We start from the raw sequence: 22,755 nt of genomic DNA on the forward strand, positions 1-22,755 counted from the left end.
AACACAGCCCCTCCAGCTCCCTTGGAAATCCCCAAGTCTTCCCAAATGATGTAGGACTTTTCTTCTTGGTCACTTTGCAAGCCGGGGACCCCGATCAGTGATGCCTTGCCCAGGTCTCACTCGGCCACGCTATCGCATATAACTTGTATAACTTGTACCCATGTTCAGCAGTTCCTGAGCTCTTGTACCTCGCCCAAGAAGAATGAAGATATACTGGACATTGGAGGGTGAGGAGGGCTGAGAATAATTTTATTGAGTGATGGAAATGGCTTTCCGTGGAAAGGGGATTCAGGAGTGGGAGGTGGGGTGTAGGGGGAGGTTTTGCCATGTGGCTCGGTCTGGGGCCCTTTATGGATTCAAAATGAGGAGTGTATGCTGATTGGTTTGTGAGTATGCAAAAAAGGTTAAAGTGACAACACCACTCAAAGCTGTGCACAATGGTGTAAGAAAACCAATTAGGAAAGGGTAGGGAGGTATATGTAAAATAGGTGAAGGGTGAGGACTAATCAGAGGTAAGCATGCCAAACAGAAAGACAAGTTCTCAATCCAGTCCAGTCTGATGATTTAACTTGTAGCTTGGCTTTCAGGCTTTAAATTGTCTTTGGCTTGGAGGTGGGGTTTCACGGAGGACCTGCCCCATCTGCATAGGCATTTGTCCACCTCCTGCTTCTATCACAGAGCATGTCTCAGCCTCTCTGTCCTGCCACTCAACTTTGTTCCCCTGCCTTTATTACCCATCTTGTAATTCCTGGCTCACAGCTTTGTGTTCCAACTAGACTGAGAGCTCCCTGAGCCCAGCTACTGCCAGGCTCACTTCAGGCTTCAATGCCTAGCTCGGATGCAGTGCATCTGCTACTGTGTGTGTGTGTGTGTGTGTGTGTGTGTGTGTGTGTGTGTGTGTGTGTTAAAAGTGTTTCTTGCTGGCTGGTTCTGGAAATTTGTCATTCTCTGTCCTCTATCTTCCTGTTAAAAACTTCAGCTGAATTAAATTTAAAGGAGTTTAATTGAGCAATAAACAATTCGTGAATTGGGCAGCCCCCAGAATCACAGCAGATTCAGAAAGACTCCAGGGGTGCCTCATGGGCAGAACAAATTTATAGACAAAAAAAAAAAGTGACATACAGAAATCAGAACTGAGGTACAGAAACAGCTGGATTGGTTACAGATTGGTGATTGCCTTATTTGAACACAGTTTGAATGCTCAGCAGTGTATGAGTTGTTGAAGTTTAACTGCTGGGATTGGCCAAAACTCAGTGATTGTTACAGACGCATACTCCTAAGTTAGGTTTTCAATCCTGTCTACCTATTAAGTTAGGTTGTAGTTCTTCCACAAGGACTCACATATGGAAGTACAGAGTCCTTCTCAGGCCGTATTTAGTTTGCTTTGACATCCCCATTGAGATGACTCAACTATTCGGCTAAGGGCTGTAGACAGTGAAGAAATGTGACTAATTGCTGGATACTGTAGTATACTGAGTGTGCAAGAGCATTATATCTAAAAAACAATGTACATACTGCAATTTAAAATGCTTTGCTGCTAAAAGAAAATAATGCTAACAGTCATGTGAACCTTCAAGTTGTCATCTTTTTGCTGCTGGGGGTTCTTGCCATGATGTTGATAGCTGCCAACTGAGCAGAGTGGTGGTTGTTGAAGGCTGGGGTTGTGTTGAAGGCTGTGGCAATTTTGTGATTGGCCACCAATGGAGTTTGCTGCATCAATGGACTTATCCTTTCATGAAATTTTTATTGGTAGCATGCAATGTTATTTGATAGCATTTCTTTCCAAATTGAAGTTAATCTTCTTAAACCCTGCTGCTGCTTTGTCAACTAAGTTGATTTAATATTCTTCATCCTTTGTTGTTATTTCAACATGTTCACAGCATCTTTACCAGGAGTACATTCCATCTCAAGAAACCACTTTCTTTGCTCATCCATAAGAAGCAGCTCCTCACCTGTTCAAGTTTTATCATGAGACTGCAGCAATTCAGTCACATCTTCAGGCCGTACTTCTAATTCTAGTTTTCTTTCTATTTCCACTACATCTGCAGTTCCTTCCTCCCCTGAAGCCTTGAATCCCTCAAAGTCATCCATAAGAGTTGGAATTGACATCTTCCAAACCCTGTTAGTGTTGATGTTTTGACCTCCTTCCATGAATCGCAAATGTTCTGAATGATATCTAGAGTGGTGAATCCTTTCTAGAAAGTTTTCAATTTACTTGGCTCAGATCCATCAGAAGAATCACTGTCTATGACAGCTATAGCCTTAGGAAATGTGTTTCTTAAATAACAAGTCTTGAAAGTAGGAATTTCTCCTTGATCCAAGGGCTGCATAATAAATGTTATGTTTGCAGACATGAAAACAACATTAATCTTGTGTATCTTCATCAGAGCTCTTGGGTGACCAGGTACATTGGCAATAAGCAGTAATATATTGAAAGAAATATATTTTCTGAGCATTATATCTCAACAGTGAACTTAAAATATTCCTAAACCATGCTGTAAACAGATGTGCTGTCAGCCTTTACCGATCCATTTCCAAAACACAGGCAGAGTAGATTTAGCATAATTTTTGTATTAGTCTGTTTTCATGCTGCTGATAAAGACATACCCAAGTCTGGGCAATTTACAAAAGAAAGAGGTTTAATTGGACTTGCAGTTCCACGTGGCTGGGGAAGCCTCACAATCATGGTGGAGGGCAAGGAGGAGCAAGTCCCATCTTACACGGATGGCAGCAGGCAAAGAGAGAATGAGGAAGGCGCAAAAGCAGAAACCCCTGATAAAACCATCAGATCTTGTGAGACTTATTCACTACCAAGAGAACAGTATGGGGGAAACTGCCCCTATGATTCGATTATCTCCCACTAGGTCCCTCCCACAACACATGGGAATTATGGGAGTATAATTCAAGATGAGATTTGGGTGGGGACACAGAGCCAAACTGTATCTTTTTTTTTTTTTTTTGAGATGGAGTCTCACTCTGTCACCCAGTGCCACGATCTCGGCTCACTGCAAGCTCCACCTCCTGGGTTCACCCCATTCTCCTGCCTCAGCCTCCCGAGTAGCTGGGACTACAGGTGCCCACCACCACGCCCAGCTAATGTTTTGTATTTTTAATAGAGACGGGGTTTCACCGTGTTAGCCAGGATGGTCTCGATCTCCTGAACTCATGATCCACCTGCCTCGGCCTCCCAAAGTGCTGGGATGACAGGCGTGAGCCAACGCGCCTGGCCAACTGTATCAATTCTTAAGGGCCTTAGGGTTCTTTGGAATTGTAAATGAGCATTGGTTTCAATTTAAAGTTACCAGTGGCATTAGCCCCTAACGAGAGATTCTGCCTGTCCTTTGAAGCATTGCAGCTTCAAATAAAAGGCATCTTCTTCCGATAAAAAGGCTATTTTATCTACATTGAGTATCTGTGTTTAGTGCAGCCACCTTCACTAATCATCCTAGCTGGATCTTCTGGATAACTTTGTGTAGCTTCTCCATCAGCACTTGCTGCTTCACCTTGTTCTTTTATGTTACAGAGATGGTTTCTTTCCTTAAACCTCATGAACTAATCTCTGCTAGCTTCCAACTTTTCTTCTGCAGCTTCCTCACCTCTCAGTCTTCAGGGAATTGAGGAGCATTACAGCCTTACTCTGGATGAAGCTTTGGCTTAAGGGAATGTTGTGGCTGGCTTGGTCTTCTATCCAAACCACTAAAATTTCTCCATATCAGCAATAAGACTGTTTTCTTTTCTCATTCATGAGTTCACTGAAGTAGTATTTTTAAGTTCCTGCAAGAACTTTTCTTTTGCATTCATAACTTGACTATTTTCCCAAGAGGCCAAGTTTTCAGGCTATCTAGGCTTTCAGTGAAGCTTAATCATTTCTAGCTTTTGATTTAAAGTAAGAGATGTGTGCAACTCTTCCTTTTAATTGAAAGCTTAGAGGCCATTGTAGGGTTATTAATTGGCCTAATTTATGTATTGTTGGGTCTCTGGGACTAGGGAGGCTAGATTAGGTGTCTAGTTAGGGCCTGCTTCCTCATAGATGAAGTCTTCTCACTGTAGGGTGAGAGATAAGAGAACGCCCATCGGTGGAGCAGTCAGAGCACACAGAACATTTGTTGATTAAGTTTACTGTCTTCTATGACAGATCATGGCATCCCAAAACAATTGCAGTAATAACATCACAGATCTCAGACCACCATGACAGAGACAATAATCATGAAAAAGTTTGAAATATTGCAAGAATTACCAAAAGGTGACACAGAGATGAAACTGCCCCCATAAACTTTATGAAATTAACCAGGGAAGAAGGAAGGGGGAGAAACAAAAGTCACCCACGCTTGCAGCACATTTGGCCTCCATCATGAGGTTGGCCTGCTCTCCAGCCTGCGTCCTCACAGCTGTTTGGTGCCTATTGTGCTGAAATCACATAGACCCTGTTACGAGATCACGGTTCCCCTTAACTGCTCCGTAGATAACAACGTGAACATTATAAAATGTTTAGTTTTCCCTGTGAGATAGTCCTTCAGGTCCCATACACTGATGAAACTACTGACCCAGCTGGTCTGAAGGACCCCACAATGGGCTGACTCACCAAAGAATGCAGTTTCCATATCGTGATGATTTCATCCCCCCTTCCCCCGACCAATCAACAACCCCAATTTTCCAATTCTGGAGGGAGTCTCTCACCCTCTATAATCCCCTTAAAAACCCCAGACCAAAGCTCCTTGGTGAGATAAACGGGAGGGTCTCCTCCCATCTCGTCACTCAGCACTCTGCAATCATTAAACTTTCTCTGCTGCAAACCCTGCTGTCACTATGTAATGGGTCTGTTACTGCACGGTGGGCATATGAACCCATTGGTCCTATAACAGAGGCATGAAGTGAGCACATGCTGTTGGAAAAATGGTGATGGTAGACTTGCCAAAAGCACGGCTGCCACAAACATTCAATTTGTATAAAACACGGTATCTGCAAAGCACAATAAAACAAAGTGCAATAAGATGAGGTGTGGCTGTATTTTCAAATTAAAATGAGATGTAGTTCTTTTACTCACCACATTGGTAAATATTACTGGGAAAATAACTGATAATATCCAGAGTGGGAAGTGTGTGGGGGTACAGGTCAAGTAGGAAGAAGGCGGAGGCCCAACCATGAGATCCTGCTCCTGGGATGTTTGCTGACTTGGACCAGAGCAGTTTGGGTGGCCTGGTGGGGGCAACATCCTGGGGAAGTGGGCTCAGGAAGAAATGGCTGGAAAGACACTGGACATGATGAGTGTGGACAACTCTTTATGGGGTTGCTGCTGTCAGGGGAAACAGAGAAAGGGGGGCCACAGGGTTGTGAGCTCAGGAGATGCCCAGGCACTGCACTCCTGTGGGCATCTGTGAGGGGGTTGGGGCAGGTTTGCAAGGCGATTGGGAAAGATCCTGGGAGAGGGCACGGTGGGTGACACAGGGCAGAGTGGGGACTTGGGGGCCGTGATGTTCCTGAGCAACAGGGCCAGACTGCATCGGGTCTCTAGCCTTAGACAGGAGCCCCAGCCCAGAACCAGGCCCAGGCCCAGGCCCCAGTGGTGGGCAGAGGGGGTGGGGAGTGTGAGTGTGGGGTGGGTGGGGAGCTTCTCCCTGGTCCCCTGTTATGTCAGAGCAACAGGAAGCAGGTCACAGGGAGGGGCAGGATGGTATTTGAGGAGAATGGAGAAGGTCTGATGGAGGCCCCCAGGAGAACTGAAGGTGGTGGAGGGGTGGGGGGTGGCAGAGCCGGGGCCCCCTCGCCCTCTAGGTGGGGGGACCTCCAATCAGTTGTCACCTGCCTCTCTGGTTCCAGTGGCTTAATTATTTCATTTAAGGCTGATTCAGACCCTGAGCAACACCACAGAGCAATGCCGGTCCCCTTCCTGTGTGGTTCGTGCCCAGGAGAGCTCGGGTGGGAGAGGTGGCAGCCCACATGCAGAGGAGGAGCCTGGGAGAGCATGGAGCCCCCTCCCAAACACGTCCACACAGCCTGTTCTGCCACTCCCCATCTGTGGCCAGGGCTGGTGCCTCACCTCCAGGGCCTCAGTTTCCCCATCTGTGAACTGGGCGTCGTGGCCTGGCCCTGCCCACCTCACAGTGAGGAGGAACTAAGATAGGTCATGTGGGGCAACTGTGTTAAATTGTGACAAAATAAGAGAAGATTGTCACCATTGTTACCACCACCATCATCAACGACATCAGTGTAGAACATGCTCCCCAGAAACCCCAGGTCAGACAGTAGTGCCTGGCAGGTGCCTGGCTGAGCAGGAGCTCCCGGGAGGGCGTCCGTCCTCCTCTGTCCTCTGTCTACTCCCACCCCGAGGCTGACCTGACACATCCCTCTCTACACCACCATCCCACACCAGGCAGAGGGGACACCGTAGCCCCTGCCCGTGGCCCCTGCACCCGACGTCACCGACTCGTTCACCCGGCGAATGAGGGTCACGTTGACGAGCCGCTGGGCATCCTGGGTGTCTGCCCACCTGCAGGTGATGTGGCTGGTATAGTCACTGTAGCAGCGCAGGGTCTGCAGCGGGACGGTTTCTGACAAGAGGGGCAGGAAGGGGTCACCTCTCTCCCCTGCAGAGTCCCTTATCACCACCACCCCCAGCTGATCTGGGGCAGAGGTGCCCTGGGTTGGGAAGGGAGTCTGCCAGGGTGAGCTTCTGCCTGTGGACCCTCCTCTCCTGACAGAAGCACCATGCAATCCCTGCAGGATGGAGACACGCAGCAGCGGCAGGCCCTGGCCCCCAGACCCCCAAGCATCCTGGGATGAGGCACAAACCCAGCCTTGAGATGAACCCCAAGCCAGGACGCTGCTGGAGCAACGGTCTGGAGGTGGAACCACTGAGGCGCAGCGAGTGTCTGCTGGGGAAGGAGGAGAAGGGAAACGGTCAGAGCAGCCACCCTGGAGCCTGGGGGCCTGGAGTGCCGTGCTGAGAAATATGGGCTGGGAAGCCAGACACACTCAGCTGGACTTTCCAGGACAGGATGAGCAGGAATGTGCAGGAGGAGGGAAGTGAAGGAAGCCCAGGGAAGGCCGGGGGAGAGACGAAGCAAGGGGAGCAGGAGGAGGGTGGGTGGGCAGGGTCCCGGGGGTATGGTGCGGGCCTCCTCCAGGGTGCAGCAGTGAGGAGGGGGCAGGGAAGGGGTGGGAGCCACAGAACTCACCTTCTTCCCCTGCCAGGCTAAGCCCCCAGCACAGGGCCAGCAGGGCCATGAGGAGCAGCTCCCAGGCCAGCACCATTTTCCTGGTCAGCTCTGGACAGGCAGGTGCGGGCACAGGTGGATGCTGGCCATGGGCTGGGGTGGGGTTTTCCATGCCCTGGAGTCCTGTGTTCCTGCCCAGCTGGGAGCCATGCCAAGCTGATCTCACCAGGTCTTGTTATTCCTCCATCCATGAATTGCCATCCTACCCCAGGTCCTGAGAAAGGAGATGTGGGCCAGGATAAGGCCCATCCACCCCTCTCGTCTCCCCAGGGATATGGCCGATGAGGAGGGAGAAGGCTATGTTGGGGGTACTGGGAGCCTGGTCCTGCGCCTTCTCCACCTAGTGTGGATCTCCTCCTCTGCCACTCTCACCCTTCCCTGCAGTGCTGGTGTAGATTCTGTGTGTTTGTATTAGGTGCTACTGGGTTGATGCCCAAGTGGGCTGCGTTAAGCTCTTCAAGTGATTTTGGCGGATAAGCTTTGTGGATCCACCCACCACAGATGGAGCCTGTCTCCTCCCAGGTCTTGAGGATGCACAGACACCCTTTGGGCCACCTCACTCAACACCAAACACTCCACCATCCTTCCTCACCTGCCCCAAGCTGTTACTGCCCATCCCTTCTTCTCTGCAGGAGCCTGAGGCATTTCTTAGTTTCTTGCCCTTTGTGATGTCACAAGAAAAGACAGAGGTCTTCTTTTCTTCTTTCTCAACACTTCTGAAACCATGAAACACTCAAGCCTCCACCCACTCACACACCCACATACACACCTACACATACCTGCACACACATGCTCAGACAACCCTGATGGGACCTGACCACCCTACGAGGGCGCTGACAAGACTTTGAGGATGCTGGGAATGAGCCAGGAAGGAGGACAGGATAGGAATGGAGTTCCTGAGGAGGCAGAGGGGCTTCTCGGTACAGAAAATGGTGAACTCTCAGTCTTCCTGCCCTGCCCATGCTCAGCTGAACAAAACCACACCAGCTGGTCTCACTTAAATTCTGGATTACCATCGGAGGCGGGGGTTGTGGGGAGGCTCTCAACGCTGCCAGAACCCCAAACGACACTTCCCAGTAGCAAGGAGGAACTCTGCCCTTCCCAAGAAGCTATTTCACACCTCTCCACTTCCGTCACACCTCTACTTCCCCTGCACCCCATTCCCATGCCCCACTTCCCCTGCACCCCATTCCCATCCCCCACTTCCCCTGCACCCCATTCCCATGCCCCACTTCCACCTTAAGGACTCACGTATACCCAGCCACTATACAAACACGCACACCCACAACCACATGCACAGACGCCAATGCAGGCACCCCTGACTTGCATCAAAGTCAACACCCAAATGGGCCAAATGGCTCCAAGTGGAGGAGGAGGGGCAAAAGAGAGTCATGGGCAGAGGGAGAAGAGGCTTCTGCTTCTGGCCATAATGGAGTAACTAGGACCAGGTATAGCCTTCTACTTTAGAAGTATAAAACTGGACAAACGATATTAAAAATCTGTTTTCAGCTGCTAGAAAAGAGGAGTCCTTCTATATGATCGCTCAGAGAGTGAAAACAAACACGGTAGGTCCTATGATCATCCTACCTTTCTTTTCTTTTTCTTTTTTTTTTTCTGAGATGGAGTTTCACTCTTGTTGTCCAGGCTGGAGTGCAGCGGCGTGATCTCGGCTCACTGCAACCTCCTCCTCCCGGGTTCAAGTGATTCTCCAGCCTCAGCTTCCCAAGTAACTGGAATTACAGGCACTCGCCACCACACCCAACTAATTTTGTATTTTTAGTTGAGACGGGGTTTCTTCATGTTGGTCAGGCTAGTCACGAACTCCTGACCTCAGGTGATCCTCCCACCTCGGCCTCCCAAAGTGCTGGAATTACAAGCATAAACCACCGTGCCTACCTTTCTACCTTTCTACCACTTTCTTGACTGTGATGTAGGTAAAAGAACTCCAACATGACCATGGCAGTCTTGCTGGGTTGGGCGATAGGGGTCTGAGTCTGAAGAGGCAAAAGAAGCTGGAATTTGGTGTAGAAAACAAGAGAAGAAAGAGCTGCACAGAGAAAGAGACCCAGCAAATCTACATAGAGATCCTCTTGCATGTACTGCTGAACACTAAACCATGCATGTGTGGGGTGAAGCTCCACTAGACTGTGTAAATAGTACACAGAGAGATGTATCTGAACAATTTCCAGAACTCACCAAGGGCTGCGAGATGTTCAAGTTCCAACAAGCCAGGATAGGAATTCTTACTGAACACCTCACACATTCAGTAGAGAACCAAGAAGAAAAACACCTAGTGCCAGCACTAAACCAGCCCAGGAGAGGGCCATTCTAAAACTGCTCTAGGCCAGCATGGTGGCTCATGCCTGTAATCCCAGCACTTTGAGAGGTCAAGGTGGGTGGATCACTTGAGGTCAGGAGTTCGAGACCAGCCTGGCCAACGTGGTGAAACCCCATCTCTACTAAAAATACAAAAATTAGCCAGGCATGGTGGCAGGTGCCTCTAATCCCAGCTATTTGGGAGACTGAGGCAGGAGAATTGCATGAATCCAGGAGGTGGAGATTGCAGTAAGCAGAGATTGCACCACTGCACTCCAGCCTGGGCAACAAAGTAAGACTCCATCTCAATAATAATAATAATAATAATAATAATAATAATAAAAGTCCTCTAAGGAAGCTTAAAAACAAACCTTGAAAGATCAAACTGATTGATATGGTTTGGATTTTTGTCCCCATCCAAATCTCATGTTGAAATGTAATCCCCGATGTTGGGGGTGGGGCCCGGTGGAGGTGTTTGGATCATGGTTGGGGGATCCCTTGTGAATGGCTTGGGCCATCCCCTTGGGGATGAGTGAGCTCTCACTCTGAGTTCACAGGAGATCTGGTCATTTAAAAGTGTGTGGTACCTACCCCTACGCTGATCTCTCTCTCTCTCTCTCTCTCTCTCGTTCCTGCTTTCACTGTGATGTGCCTGCTCTCCCTTCACCTTCTGCCACAATTGGAAGCTTCCTGAGGCCTCCCCAAAAGCTGAGCAGATGCCAGCACCATGCTTCCTGTACAGCCTGCAGAACTGTAAGCCAATTAAACCTCTTTTCTTTATAAATTACCTGGTCCTGGGTGTTTCTTTATAACAGCGTGAAAATGACCTAACACAGAAAATTGGCACTGAGAGTGGGATATTTTCCATATTAGGTCATTCTCATATTGCTGTAAATCAATAAATGCCTTAGACTGGGTAATTTATAAAGAAAGGAGGTTTAATTAGCTTACAGCTCTGCAGACTGTACAGGAAGCATGGCACCAGCATCTGCTTGGTTTCTTGGGGAGGCCTCAGGAAGCTTACAATCATGGCAGAAGGTGAAGAGAGAAGGCACGTCACACAGTGAAAGCTGGAACAAGTGAGAGAGAGAGAGAGAGAGCATTAGTGCAGAGGCAGTTGCCACACACATTTATTTTAGTTTTATTTTTTATGTTTTTATTATTATTTTTGAGACGGAGTCTCGCTCTGTCGCCAGGTTGGAGTGCAGTGGCACGATCTCAGCTCACTGCAACATCCACCTCCCTGGTTCAAGCTATTCTCCTGCCTCAGCCTCCTGAGTAGCTGGGATTACAGGCACACACCACCACACCTGGCTAATATTTCTATTTTCAGTAGAGACAGGGTTTCACCATGTTGGCCAGGCTGGTCTCAAACTCCTAGCCTCAGATGATCTGCCTGCCTCCGCCTCCCAAAGTGCTGGGATTACAGGCATGAGCCACCATGCCTGGCTGGTGCCACACTCTTTTAAATGACTGGATCTCCTGTGAACTCAGAGCAAGAGCTCACTCATCACCAAGGGGATGGTCCAAGCCATTCAGGAGGGATCCCCCTGACCATGATCCAAATACCTCCCACCAGGCCCCACCTCCAACATTGGGGATTACACTTCAATATGAGACTTGGGTGGGGACAAATATCCAAACTATGTCACTGATCTGCAAGTAACTTAATGACTCATCAGAATAAAGTCCAACACTTTTTGAAGAAAGACAACACAATGCAGCAGTCACCAGCATAAAATAAACCATGCTCAGCATCCAATCAAAAATTACCAGATGTAGGCCAGGTGCAATGGCTCACACCTGTAATCCTAGCACTTTGGAAGGCCGAAGCGGGAGGATCGCTTGAGCCCAGGAGTCTGAGACCAGCCTGCACAACATGGTGAGACCTTGTCTCTGCAAAAAATAAAATAAAATTTAAAATTAGCTAGGCATGGTGGTGTGCACCTATAGTCCCAGCAACTCACGAGGCTGAGGTGGGAGGATCACTTGGGCCTAGGAGGTGGAGGTTGCAGTGAGCTGAAATCGCGCCCCTGCACTCCAACCTGGATGACAGTGAGACCCCATCTCAAAAAAAAAAAAAAATTACTACATGTAGAAAGAAGCAAGAAAATGTAACTCATAATAAGAGAAAAATCAGTCAAAGATAGAACCCCAAAATGATGCAGCTCATTATGGAACTGGCAGACCAGGACTTTGAAACAGTTATTATGAATAGGCTGAATAATTTTTCAAAAACATGAACATAACAGAAGTGGAAGATGTCAAAATAAAAACAAATAAAACTGCCACAGATAAAAGTACAACATATGAAAACAAAATGTCATTGAATTGGCTTAATATTAGTGAATTTGAAAATATAGTAATTGAAACTATCTAAATTAAACACAGAATAAATCTGAAAAAAATTACTATAAACTCCCATGCATCATTCAAGCCTCAGCTGACGCAGGGCCTCCTCCATGCAGCCTTCCCTGACTCCTCATGGGGAGGCAGATGGGAGTGGCTCCAATAACCACAGCTGGTGTGAGCCCAGAGCCAGACAGACCCGGGTTGGACTCCCACCTCTAGTATCGCTAAGAGTGAGACCTTGTGCAAATTATCTGCATGTTACTTCTCCAAGCCCCAAAACTGTCATCTGTTACTTGGAGATGGTCGTCTACAAACCTCAAAACGATTTTGAAGGAACCAAGTGAAATAATGCTGTCACATGGTAACCGATGATCGGAGTTAGCTAAATCACTTGTATTTTCCTTGGTTCCTATTTTGCCCTGTCCCTTCTTCCCACACAGTCCTGGAGTGCTCAGTGTTCATGCCCACCCCCAACCCCCCACAAACACACCTGATTCATATCTCTCTCCCTGGTTATTTGCACATGTCCTGGCACAGAGGTAGCACTTGAAATTGTGTGTTGGAAAATTTGGGTATTGGAAGGTATTGGAATGAAAGCATGCATGGATGAGTGGATGGATGGATGGATGGATGGATGGGTGGATGAGTGGACGGGTGGACGGATGGATGGATGGATGGATGAATGGATGGATGGATGGATGGATGGGTGGATGAGTGGACGGGTGGACGGATGGATGGATGGATGGATGGATGGATGGATGGATGGATGTGTGGGTGAATGGATGGATGGATGGATGGATGAGCAACTCCTTGAGGACAGAAACTCCAGAGCCCATGCTTTTCTACTTTGCATCTCTGGTTCTATCCAGCCAGGTATGAGGCTGTGCACACACACTGAGGGACCTCACTTGGTGACATAAAGACTAGATGCCCTGTGTAGGCCACAGAGATGGGCACATTGAGTCCTGATCTTTAGAATTCAGAGATTTGTGTCTACCTTTTCTTCCTATCTTTTTCCTGTGTTGGGGAGAAGGGCAGGGAGGAGGAGAGGGAATGGTGGGAACCATTGACATTCTGCCTTGATGATTCTTGAATTACTGCCTGCCAGGAAGGGGACCTGGCTGGGAACAGTGTAGGATGCCCTTCCCCGGTGGGGAAAGTCTTTCCTGGAGTGGAGGATTGGAGGGTGTTCAGGGAATGCCTGGGGCGCCCTGGGGACCCTGAGCTCTCTTTGGCACCCCTGCATGTGTGTGAAATCACGGTGCTGGCATGGAGAGGGCATTCAGAGGACATAAAGCGTCTGAGCTAATGTCCTGTCCCCAGCATTCTTTCTGTCTTGGATGGTCCCACTTGGCTTCCTTGAACCCCTTCACCGCACTGGGAATGCAGAGAGGCACCAGACCCACGGCTGGCCAGGAGGAGCTCAGTCTGAGATGTGCACAGAGTGGAAGTAGGAGGATACTTCTCAGAGGATTGCTGGTGCTGTACTCATCCTTCGTGCCCTCCTCCCACAGCCATGCCCTGAAACATTAGGGCCTGGGAAAACTGACCCGGCACAGGGTCTGCTGGGGATTTCTGCTGCCTGGAGCTCAGGAAGCTGCATCTTATTGCCGCAAGGAAACGTCTACCCTCACCGCCCACCAAGAGAGTGCAGAGAGACTCACACTGCTGGTCCCTTCCCTCGGTGAGGAAGATGCCTCTCAGCCTCCCAGCTCCCTGAGTGGCAAGAGCTCAGTACCCCCGGCCAGGCTGCAATGTGTGTGCAATGCAGAAATGTATGTGGTATGTGGAAAGTAGAACACAGGAAAATATCAAAGCCAAAGCTTCTTACAGACAGTGGTAACTGCAAATTCTAAAGTATCTTTTTATAAAAACATTAAACAATAAAATACTTTAAAACTAAACAATGATCAATGAGCCTTGTGGAGGTCCTGGGTCCAGCTATGAAAATTGACCAGAAGGGTAAATTTCCTGTAACTCAGTTATGGAAGGTGGTGTCAGGATAAGCAATATCCTGTAATGATTGATTGTGTAGCTGGAACCACCCTATCTGAGTTTAAATCTCAGCTCTGCCCCCTTGCTAGCTGTGTGGCCTTGGGCAAGTTACTTAACCTCTCTGACCCCCAGTTTTCTGATCTGTGCAACGGAGATTATAATAGCCCCTCACTCTCAGGATTATTATATGGATTTTTAGTAGATATGTATGACGCACTTGGACAGATCATGGCATGTAGGTGTTCTGTCTACATGAGTTAGTTTATCATTGAAGGTGCTTGTGGGCATCCCAGGTGTTATTGGGGGCCCCATTTGTCAATCCCTGGACAGCAGTGTCCCTTTGGCCTGGGCCCCAGTCATGCATCCTCATTTCATTCGTGTGCCAAGGCTACCTGCTCCCAGAATTGTTCCAAGCCTGTCCTGAGAGGAGAGGCTTCCTGGACTGTATGTCCTTAAAAAACTCTACGGGGCAATGGAGTGGAATCTACTCTCTCTTTGGAAGGGGTGAATCTCTAACCCACCCTCATTCTCATTCCACTTGCCTTGCTGGTTTTCTAAGCTGATGCCAGTTTCTTTCTGATAAACTCCAAGTCCTGGTTTCCAGACAGATTCCTGGAGAACCTCCCAGAGGCTGAGATGGTGGTAGAATAGAAAACCTCTTTTGTGGAGTATGCAACATCAGGAAGGGAACTGAATGTAAAGCGGAATTAAAGGAGTGTGTGCTTGAACATTTGGGCTTCAGATAGAGACACAGCTATTTTCTATAGGAAAGTTACCTTGGAGATCTCATACTTGGGCAGGCGTGTGTGGAGGGTGAGTTCAGGCTGAAAAATAGAATGATGAGATTTAGATGGATTCACAGATAATGAGCTCACAATAGAAATGTTGAGCCCCAAAAAGGATGATTGGAAACAGGACCTTAGAAGCATCAGGAAGGACCTATGTTCTTCCCAAGAGAGATGAGCTCCAGCCTCGACTTAGCTTCTGTGTAGCTGTGTAAACTTAGGTGTACTCCCCCGCTGTCTCTGAACCTGGCTCTGAGCTCTCCTCATCTGTAAAATTTGGGTCTTGGAAGGTATTTATCAGTCTATATTCTAGTCCCCAACCCCCGTGTGCCTGGGGGAGCCCTTCAACCTCCATCCCTGGTCCTCCTGTGACCCAGCATCCCTCTGAGCCTGGGGGGTGCTCCAGCCCTCTCTGTTCTGCTGACATCTTCATAAGCAGAGCCTGGGACTCTTAAGAAGGTCTAAGCACCATCATCATCATAGAACACACTTGTGGGATACGAGAATAAACCTGAAATACCATCAGTCCAGAGACAGACACTTACTACAATTTCATTATTATCAATGTTGGTATCCAAACTTTAAAAGTTGACATTTTTCTGGGGAAGAATACCAGTTTCTCAACACTGTTTGCTACACGTAGCTCCTGAATTTCCTCTCCCACATTCCCGCCATGCTTAATAAACACTCCTGTTCAACAAGCCCATTGGATAATATCCCTAATCTTTCAGGGCTTAGTGGTACATTATTCAGATAGTTTCTGGTAATTTGCTCCTAGAAGGAACTCCGCACTTAGGATTAATGGTTCAAGAGGATTCCCAAAGCCTTCATCTTTGATTTCCAAAAATGCTTGGCCGTCTATAGGAGTCATTTCTATAAACATTTTGTTTAAATTACCCTCCAGAGACTCAAAACTGTGAGGAAATGCCTTCCTAAAGCATTCTTGTAAAGTCTGTTGTTTTGCATTTGAATAATCAGAGTAAAACATGTGTGGAGTGCTTTGTTTATTTTTAGCAATGTCTTTCCTCATTCTCTCCATTGTCTTTATTATGTTTGACTCAAAGATGATTTATCTTGGATATGTACTGATTTTAGAGTTGTTTTATCTTTGGACATGACAAAGTCGACATTTTGCTTCTAATGTATTCCTCACAAGATGTAGAGAATTCTCAAATAGTGCTTTTGCTTCCAGGACCCCTGGCTTAAATGAAATTAAGCTGCTAAAAAATGAAATAGAGTTTTAAAAGGGATTTTGTTTCTTGCGAGAACTGCTACTTCTCTAAAATTCCTACAAATATTACATTTATAATACAATTAAATCTCCATTGTTCTGCTTTTTATTGTTATTTAAACTTTATAAGCTCAGTCTATAATATTCTTCCTAAAATGATCGAGCAAATGCACTCTCTTAATATTTGTATTAATAATCAATCTTTTTTCTACTCAGCTAAAGTTCTTAATTATTGTCTTTCTTCATAAAATTAATAGCTTTCATAATCATTACTTATTGCAGCATTTTACTCTTGAAATAATCAATATGCGTTTACAACTGACTACTTCAATTTCAGCACAAAAAGTATGTGGGAAAAATTGCATAAGCAAATACACTGTGAAGAAGAAAAAGAGAGAAGTGGAGGGGAAATTATAGATTAAAAACAGGGAACACCAAGCGACAGTGTTCAGAGATACACACAGGGTGATAAAATAACGTGAGAAAATAAGAGACCCTGACGTGGAAATTAGCACACTGGATTCCTGGGTTGGGGGACTGGGAGGTTTGTCTGGGAGCAGTGCAAGGCTCTGGGTGGGTGGCAAGGTTCTGCCTCCCGTGCGGGGTGTAAGGTGGGGAGCAATCCAAGGATATTCACCTTACAATGATTTATTTTTAAATTTAATTTAAATACTTTCTTTTGGTGGGGGGGGGGGGGTCTTACTATGTTGCCCAGGCTGATCTTGAACTCCTGACCTCAAGCAATCCTCCCACCTCAGCCTTCCGAAGTGCTGGGATTATAGGCATGAACCACCTTGCCTGGCCTTACAATGATTTATTAAGCTAACCATGTTTCATGTGGCTTGGGGTATTTTTACTTAAAAATAAAACAAGTTTTTAGAAAGGAAAAAAAATTGAATATGGAAATTTTAAAAACAAAACCAAACCTGGGACATAATGTAGCATCAAAGACTCTTCTTTCATAAATTTCTTTTTCCATCTGCCTGTGTTCCTTCATGTTTTCCCTTTTTCCCTCTTGCCCTGGTGTATTGACCCTCTTCTTAGGTGCAGGCAAGAAACTTGCTCTCTCTCTCCTCTTGCCTCCTCGTCCCTCCCCTTCCTCTTCCCTCCCCTTCCTCTTCCCTCCCCTTCCTCTTCCCTTTCCTCTCCTCTGGCATTCAGTGCACCCCTCTGCTGTAGCTCCCACCGCAATTAACTGAAATTCTCTTTTTGTGCGTCTGTCTCTCCTATTGTTCCATAAGCAGCTTGAGAGCAGAGGTGAGGTAGGTTTTGTGCAGTTTTGTATCCTCAAAGCCTACCATACTCCCAGACATATACCAGACATCCAGAAAATAAGGTTTAAACTCAACAACTTTTTCTTTTCCCATAACGTCTCAAGTTCCACTTAATGATTTTCAATGATTATTCAAAGAGGACTATATATCTTTTAAGAATTAATTTGTCAGAAAAGGGATTTCTGGCTGAAAGAATTACAGATTGAGTTTCTGTTTGTAAGTCCAAGAGCCTGCAGGGTTATATGCCTGCTGCGCATGTTATTTAGGGAGTGGAATTTCAATTGACTTCCGTTTTTCCTTTTTGTAAAACACTGTTTGTAATTTTACCACAAATGCACATTTATGTAATAAAAGTATAATGTTCATTTAAAATGATTTTTTTCATCTAATTCACATTCACTTAGCAGTTTACAAAGCATAAGATATGTTTACTGCAAATTGCATCTGAAATGCTTCCCTATGTTTGAGAATGAAGTTTCAGCTAGAACAGTGACTCCTGAGATGTACTCTGCTCAGGTGTTTCCAAACTTGATGACCACAGTCCCTCTCATCCTGCATGCTCCTCCACCTTCTGACTTTGCAGCTCCTCCTATAAGGATGTGGAATCTCTTTCCCCTCCCCTTGAATCTGGGCCTCCTTGTGACTTCCTTTGGCCAGTAGAAGGCAGTGGGGGTGAAGCTATATGATTTCTGAGACTAGGCCTTAAGAGGCCTTGCAGCTTCTTTTGCTCTCTTAGAAGTCAGCCATGGTGTAAAGCAGTCCAGACTCTCCTACTATAGAGGCCATGTGGAGACAGAAACCCTGGAGGATGGGAAGCCATGTGGAGGGGAATAAGCCAGTGAAGCCCTCTCTCACTCCACCCTCATCAAGCTCCCAGCTAAATGCAGCCACATGAATGACCTCGCCTGCTTTGTGGAGCAGAAGAACCACCCAGGTGAGCCCAGCCAACCCACAGAATGGTGACAAATAATAAACGGTTGTTGTTTTCAGCCATTAAGCTTGGGAGGTGGTTTGTTAGGCAGCAATCAATCATTTGTTCTTATGACAGACATTTGTTTGCTGGTTAGATTGGATGTAACCTGGGATCACATGATCACACATTCACAATGTCAGAAATGTCCCCAACAACATACACTTGGCAATTTGGAATTAATAAACCCAGCTTCAGAGAATCGCTGTTTCCCAGTCACTGTTTCTCAACTTTCCTACACTGCCACCAAGTATGAGCTAGCGTCTATCCCTCTCACATGCCTCACCCCATTAATAGACCCCCTGTTTTTCTTGTATCTCATTAATTTCTGGTATGTTTCCTAGGACCTGAAAACATAACCAACTGTCTTTCATCTTAAAAAAAAAAACGCCCCCTTCCCTCACCCCAATCAAATATCCACCTTAGGCTTCCATACCATCTCTTTCTCCTCTTTCTAGTCAAGCTTTTCCAAAAAGCTGTCTTCATATTCCCATTTCCTATTCACTCCTCTCTCTATTTATTATGACCTGGCTTTAGAATGGTCTCCCGCCAGCATCACAGAGGAGCTCCACATCACATAACCAGATGGATTCAACCCCGCCTTGACCTCTCAGACACAACACCAGCACCATGGCCACTCCTAGAGCCTTAAAAGTCTCTCCATTTTTATGCTCCCACCACACTCTGCTTTCTCCTTCCTGTTCTGACTGTCCCTTCTCTGTTCCCTTCCTGGCCTCCCAAGCACCTCAGCCAGGCCCTTAGGCACCAGTGTCCTCAGGGGTCTCCAGGGCTCCTCTTCTCATCCCGGTCTACGTGCTCTGCTTTCAAGTTTGCAGGCTCTCTCAAGTTTTACCTAAAGGTTTTCCTAAGTAAGTGTTCTTCCCCCAAACCTAAGAGCTATGAATTCAATGACCTATAGAACCTCTTTCCTTGTATGTTCCAGAGACGAGATACCTCAAGCTCCACGTGCCAGAATGTGACTCTTTGGCCACCCCCCAGCCCCCTATCCCCTACTCCCAGTGACTTTGTCTCTTGTAAGGGGCCTTGCCCTAGGCCACTGGTTCTGCTAAGGCCAGAGAAATGCCCACACACATGGTTGCTTATGGGAAGGGGTCATCTGAGCCAAAAATGGGGAATAGAGGCAGCTGCATGCCTTGAGCCACACTTGCAGGATCTGCCTGTCCAGGCCTCTCTTGTTCTCAGTGGTGACCTGTCTGCCTCCTGTTCCTGGGTCTTCCTCTTTCTGTGACTGAGACACCCTCCCCCTCTGCCCGGCTGGAGGCTCAGCTCCATCCTCAGCTCCAGGACCAGCCCTGTCCCAGGGCAGGAGGGGTTCACAGGGTCACAGTTGTGCCTAGACTTCCTTGAGCCTCTGTCCTCATCCCTGGGCCCAGCCTTGCTTCTGAGAGCTGGGCCACCCTGTGTGGCCTCTGACAACTGAGTTCCTACCTTCTTCCCCATGCTGGAGTTTGTTCTACAAAGCTCAGGTTGGAGACCTTGTTGTTCTTGATTACAACTTACTTCTCTGTTTCCCTGCCTCTACAGATGTGGTTTCTAGACAGTTTTCATTTATATTGATGAGTAAAAAATTTTTAAAAATGGAAAGAAAAATACAACTTTATTTTTAAATAAAAAAGAAAATATCATTTACTATCAACATCATTTTCTACTTTAAAAAAAGGCATTTTATTTTATTTTACTTTATTTTATTTTTTGTTTTTTGAGACAGAGTCTCACTCTGTTGCCCAGGCTGGAGTGCAGTGGCATGATCTCAGCTCACCGCAACCTCCACCTCCCGGGTTCAAGCAATTCTCGTGCCTCAGCATCCCGAGTAGCTGGGATTACAGGTGTGTGCCACCACGCGCAGCTAATTTTTGTATTTTTAGTAGAGATAGGGTTTCACCATGTTGGCCAGGCTGGTAAAAAGGGACATTTTAATACAAACGAAGTAATCAAAGAATTCTGATCTCAGCTCGCAGGATGGCCCTTTTCAAACAGAGGCAGCTGGCCATTTCCCTTGCCTTCATTTTCCAGGGTTTTCTCCTCCCATGAATGGGCAGTGAAAGCTTCATCCTGGACCAATCCTGCTCCACGATGGCTTTGGGGACCTGCCTTGCCCCAGTGTTTTGTCTGCAGGCCTGGCAACTTTGACCATGAGAGGCAGACTCCCTCTAACTGGAGGCTGACAAGTGGAAACTATTGGGATTATTCCCAGTGGCCTTACATGGGGGCGGCTCAGCTTGGTGAATTCTCAGGCATGATCCAAATCTGCCTCCCAGGCCCAGAACATCATTCTCTGGGATCCCGGGGCTGCCTGGGCTCTAGGAAGCCATTCTCTGCTGCTCCTGGTGGCCCCTAGGGCTGGCTGAGGTTGGGAAGGCCTCCCCTCGCTGGAACAGAGGACAAAGTGATTCATCTTGATCCCCGTGAAATGGTTGTGCAACCCCAAGAGCCTGAGATTCATCAAAGAACGTGTCTCTTTATTTCCTGTTCATTACATTGCCAGGCACAGTCCAGACAAGACATCCCAGCACTGATTCCAGACCTCTGCTTGACGGTGGGATTCTTCAGTCTCCTGGACATTCTTAGAGTCTGGCTTTACACCACGTCTCCTTTGCACGATGGCAACACCAGCAGTATCTGCCCATGTGCAAGACAGCCTCTGCAACAGCCCAATGGAGAAATGGAGGAGTTTCCAGGCCCACGTGACACAATCACAATTGTCTTTTACCACTTGGGATGATGATGCAATCACTTTTCTCTAATTTTTTTTTTTTTTTTTTTTTGAGGCAGCCTCACTGTCACCCAGGCTGGAGTGTAGTGGCGTGATCTTGGCTTATTGAAACCTCCACCTCCCGGGTTCAAGTGATTCTCCTGCCTCAGCCTCCTGAGTAGCTGGGATTATGCCTACTATATCTCCACCCTACAGGTGTGCGCCACCACGCCCAGCTAATTTTTATATTTTCAGTAGAGACAGGGTTTCACCAAGTTGGCCAGGCTGGTCTTGAACTCCTGGCCTCAAGTGATCCGCCTGCCTTGGCCTCCCAAAGTGCTTGGATTACAGGCGTGAGCCACTGTGCCCGGCCACTTTCCTCTGATTTTTAAGTGAAGTATATACATACATACATACACAGCAGGCAAGTGGAATTCCAAGCACAGAGGGCTTTTCAGCATAATTCTGAGAAGGCAACTTTGAGCAAATAACTTGCAGACATTATACAATTCTTTCTTGTTAAAGTCAAGGCAAGCTTTTCTGGGAAGGGACATGAAGACCTTGACATAGTCTGCTTAGTTTTATTTATTTATTTATTTATTTATTTATTTAGAGACGGAATCTCGTTCTGTCACCCAGGCTGGAGTGCAGTAGCGCGATCTCAGCTCACTGCAACCTCCGCCTCCCCGGTTCCAGGTTCAAGCAATTCTCCAGCCCCAGCCTCCCGGGTAGCTGGGATTACAGGCCATAGTCTGCTTTAAAAATAATAATAATAATAATAATAATAATAATAATAATAATAAAAGACAACAGTGAAGAAGAAAGAAAGAATGATTCCCTCTTCGCACAAGAAGAAAGTTCTGATGCTTTTGGTATCATGGGGTCTTAGGTTCAATGTGTAGTGAGAGCTAACTAAGACAATTTTTATTTGTTCCTCTGAACACTTCTGTATTCCTATGACAACGTCATGCTTTTCCAGTTGCTATAACTTATGGAGTGTTTTGATATTTGGCATCCTCGCTCATTAGTCTTCCTTTTCAACATTTTATTGGACACGATTACGCTATTATTCCTCCAAATTATTGTTAGAATCAATTTATCAAGTCATAAAAATGTCCTCTTAGAATTTTTATTGGAATTGCACTAAATTTAATTCTTAATTTGGGAAGATCTGACAGTTTTGACAACTTTGTAATACTGGCTCTTTTGATCCAATAATTATGGATTTCCACTTATTTTGGGAATTTTACTTCAGCAAATTTTAAAAGCTTATTCCTAGGTTCTTATTAGATTCATCTCCAGGATTTTAAGATTTCAGCGCCAGCCTACCTTCTCTCTCTCTCTCTCTTCCACCTTCCTCCCACCTCTCTCTCTCTTTCTTTCTTTTCTTTTCCTTCCTTCCTTCTTCCCCTCCTCCTACTCCTCTTCTTCATTCCTTCCTTTCTTTTTTTTTCTTTCTTTCTCTTTCCTTCTTTTTCCTTCCTTCCTTTTTCTTGCTTGCTTGCTTGCTTTCTTCATTTTCCTCTTTTGTGGCCAATATCTTCCCAACCTATTTTATTGCAAATTATTATTATTAGTGCAAAGAAAAGCTACGGATGTTTGTGTAATGAGTTTATACCCAGTTCCTTCTCGAAGTCTTGTTTGTTGAATAATTCTTATTTAAATCTTACATGCTTTCTAGACATACAAGCATATCTTCTTCAAATTATGAGCTTTGTCTCTTATTTTTAATAGTTATTTTACATGTTATTCCTATTCAATCACAATTGCCAGAAAGTTCAAAACTATGTTGACAAATTCCTGGTGTTGTACACACCTGTCTTCAGAGAGATTGCATAGAGAATGCCAAATGCTTCACCATGCGAGAAACTTAGCATTGCTTCCTGAAAAGTCATCTTGATCCTA

The 22,755-nt window shown here is 46.4% G+C and overlaps 1 protein-coding gene and 1 long non-coding RNA gene across 3 annotated transcripts; one reads left to right on the forward strand and one right to left on the reverse strand.

The window, feature by feature from the left end:
- Positions 1–2,560: 2,560 nt before the first annotated feature.
- LOC103786607 (uncharacterized) lies at positions 2,561–7,839 on the reverse strand. 2 transcript variants are annotated; one of them, XR_008622617.2, is made up of 4 exons: positions 7,807–7,839; positions 7,176–7,428; positions 6,790–6,869; positions 2,561–6,548 (listed from the first exon to the last, which is right to left on the reverse strand). XR_008622617.2 is itself a non-coding variant. In XM_055105808.2 (3 exons), exons 2-3 carry the CDS (start codon positions 7,324–7,326, stop codon positions 6,349–6,351), a joined length of 675 nt encoding a protein of 224 aa, XP_054961783.1. In that variant the 5' UTR covers positions 7,327–7,428; positions 7,807–7,839; the 3' UTR covers positions 2,561–6,348. The 2 variants fall into 2 exon arrangements, 1 of the variants encoding a protein (XP_054961783.1); XM_055105808.2 differs by having other exon boundaries at positions 2,561–6,872.
- A 10,391-nt stretch (positions 7,840–18,230) lies between these two features.
- Positions 18,231–21,632, forward strand: LOC130541152 (uncharacterized). Its single transcript, XR_008955197.2, has 4 exons — positions 18,231–19,006; positions 19,867–19,984; positions 20,644–21,066; positions 21,464–21,632. It is a non-coding gene; the product is annotated as an uncharacterized LOC130541152 (long non-coding RNA).
- The last annotated feature ends 1,123 nt before the right edge of the window (positions 21,633–22,755 follow it).

The sequence above is a fragment of the Pan paniscus genome, chromosome 23 (genome assembly GCF_029289425.2).
Source record: "Pan paniscus chromosome 23, NHGRI_mPanPan1-v2.0_pri, whole genome shotgun sequence".
Classification (NCBI taxonomy): domain Eukaryota; kingdom Metazoa; phylum Chordata; class Mammalia; order Primates; family Hominidae; genus Pan; species Pan paniscus.

Coding starts and splice junctions, on each gene's coding strand:
- LOC103786607 (XM_055105808.2), bottom strand. CDS start 7,326: ATGGAAAACCCCACCCCAGCCCATGGCCAGCATCCACCTGTGCCCGCA. Junction 6,873..7,175: donor TAGCCTGGCAGGGGAAGAAG/GTGAGTTCTGTG, acceptor CTCCTTCCCCAG/CAGACACTCGCTGCGCCTCA.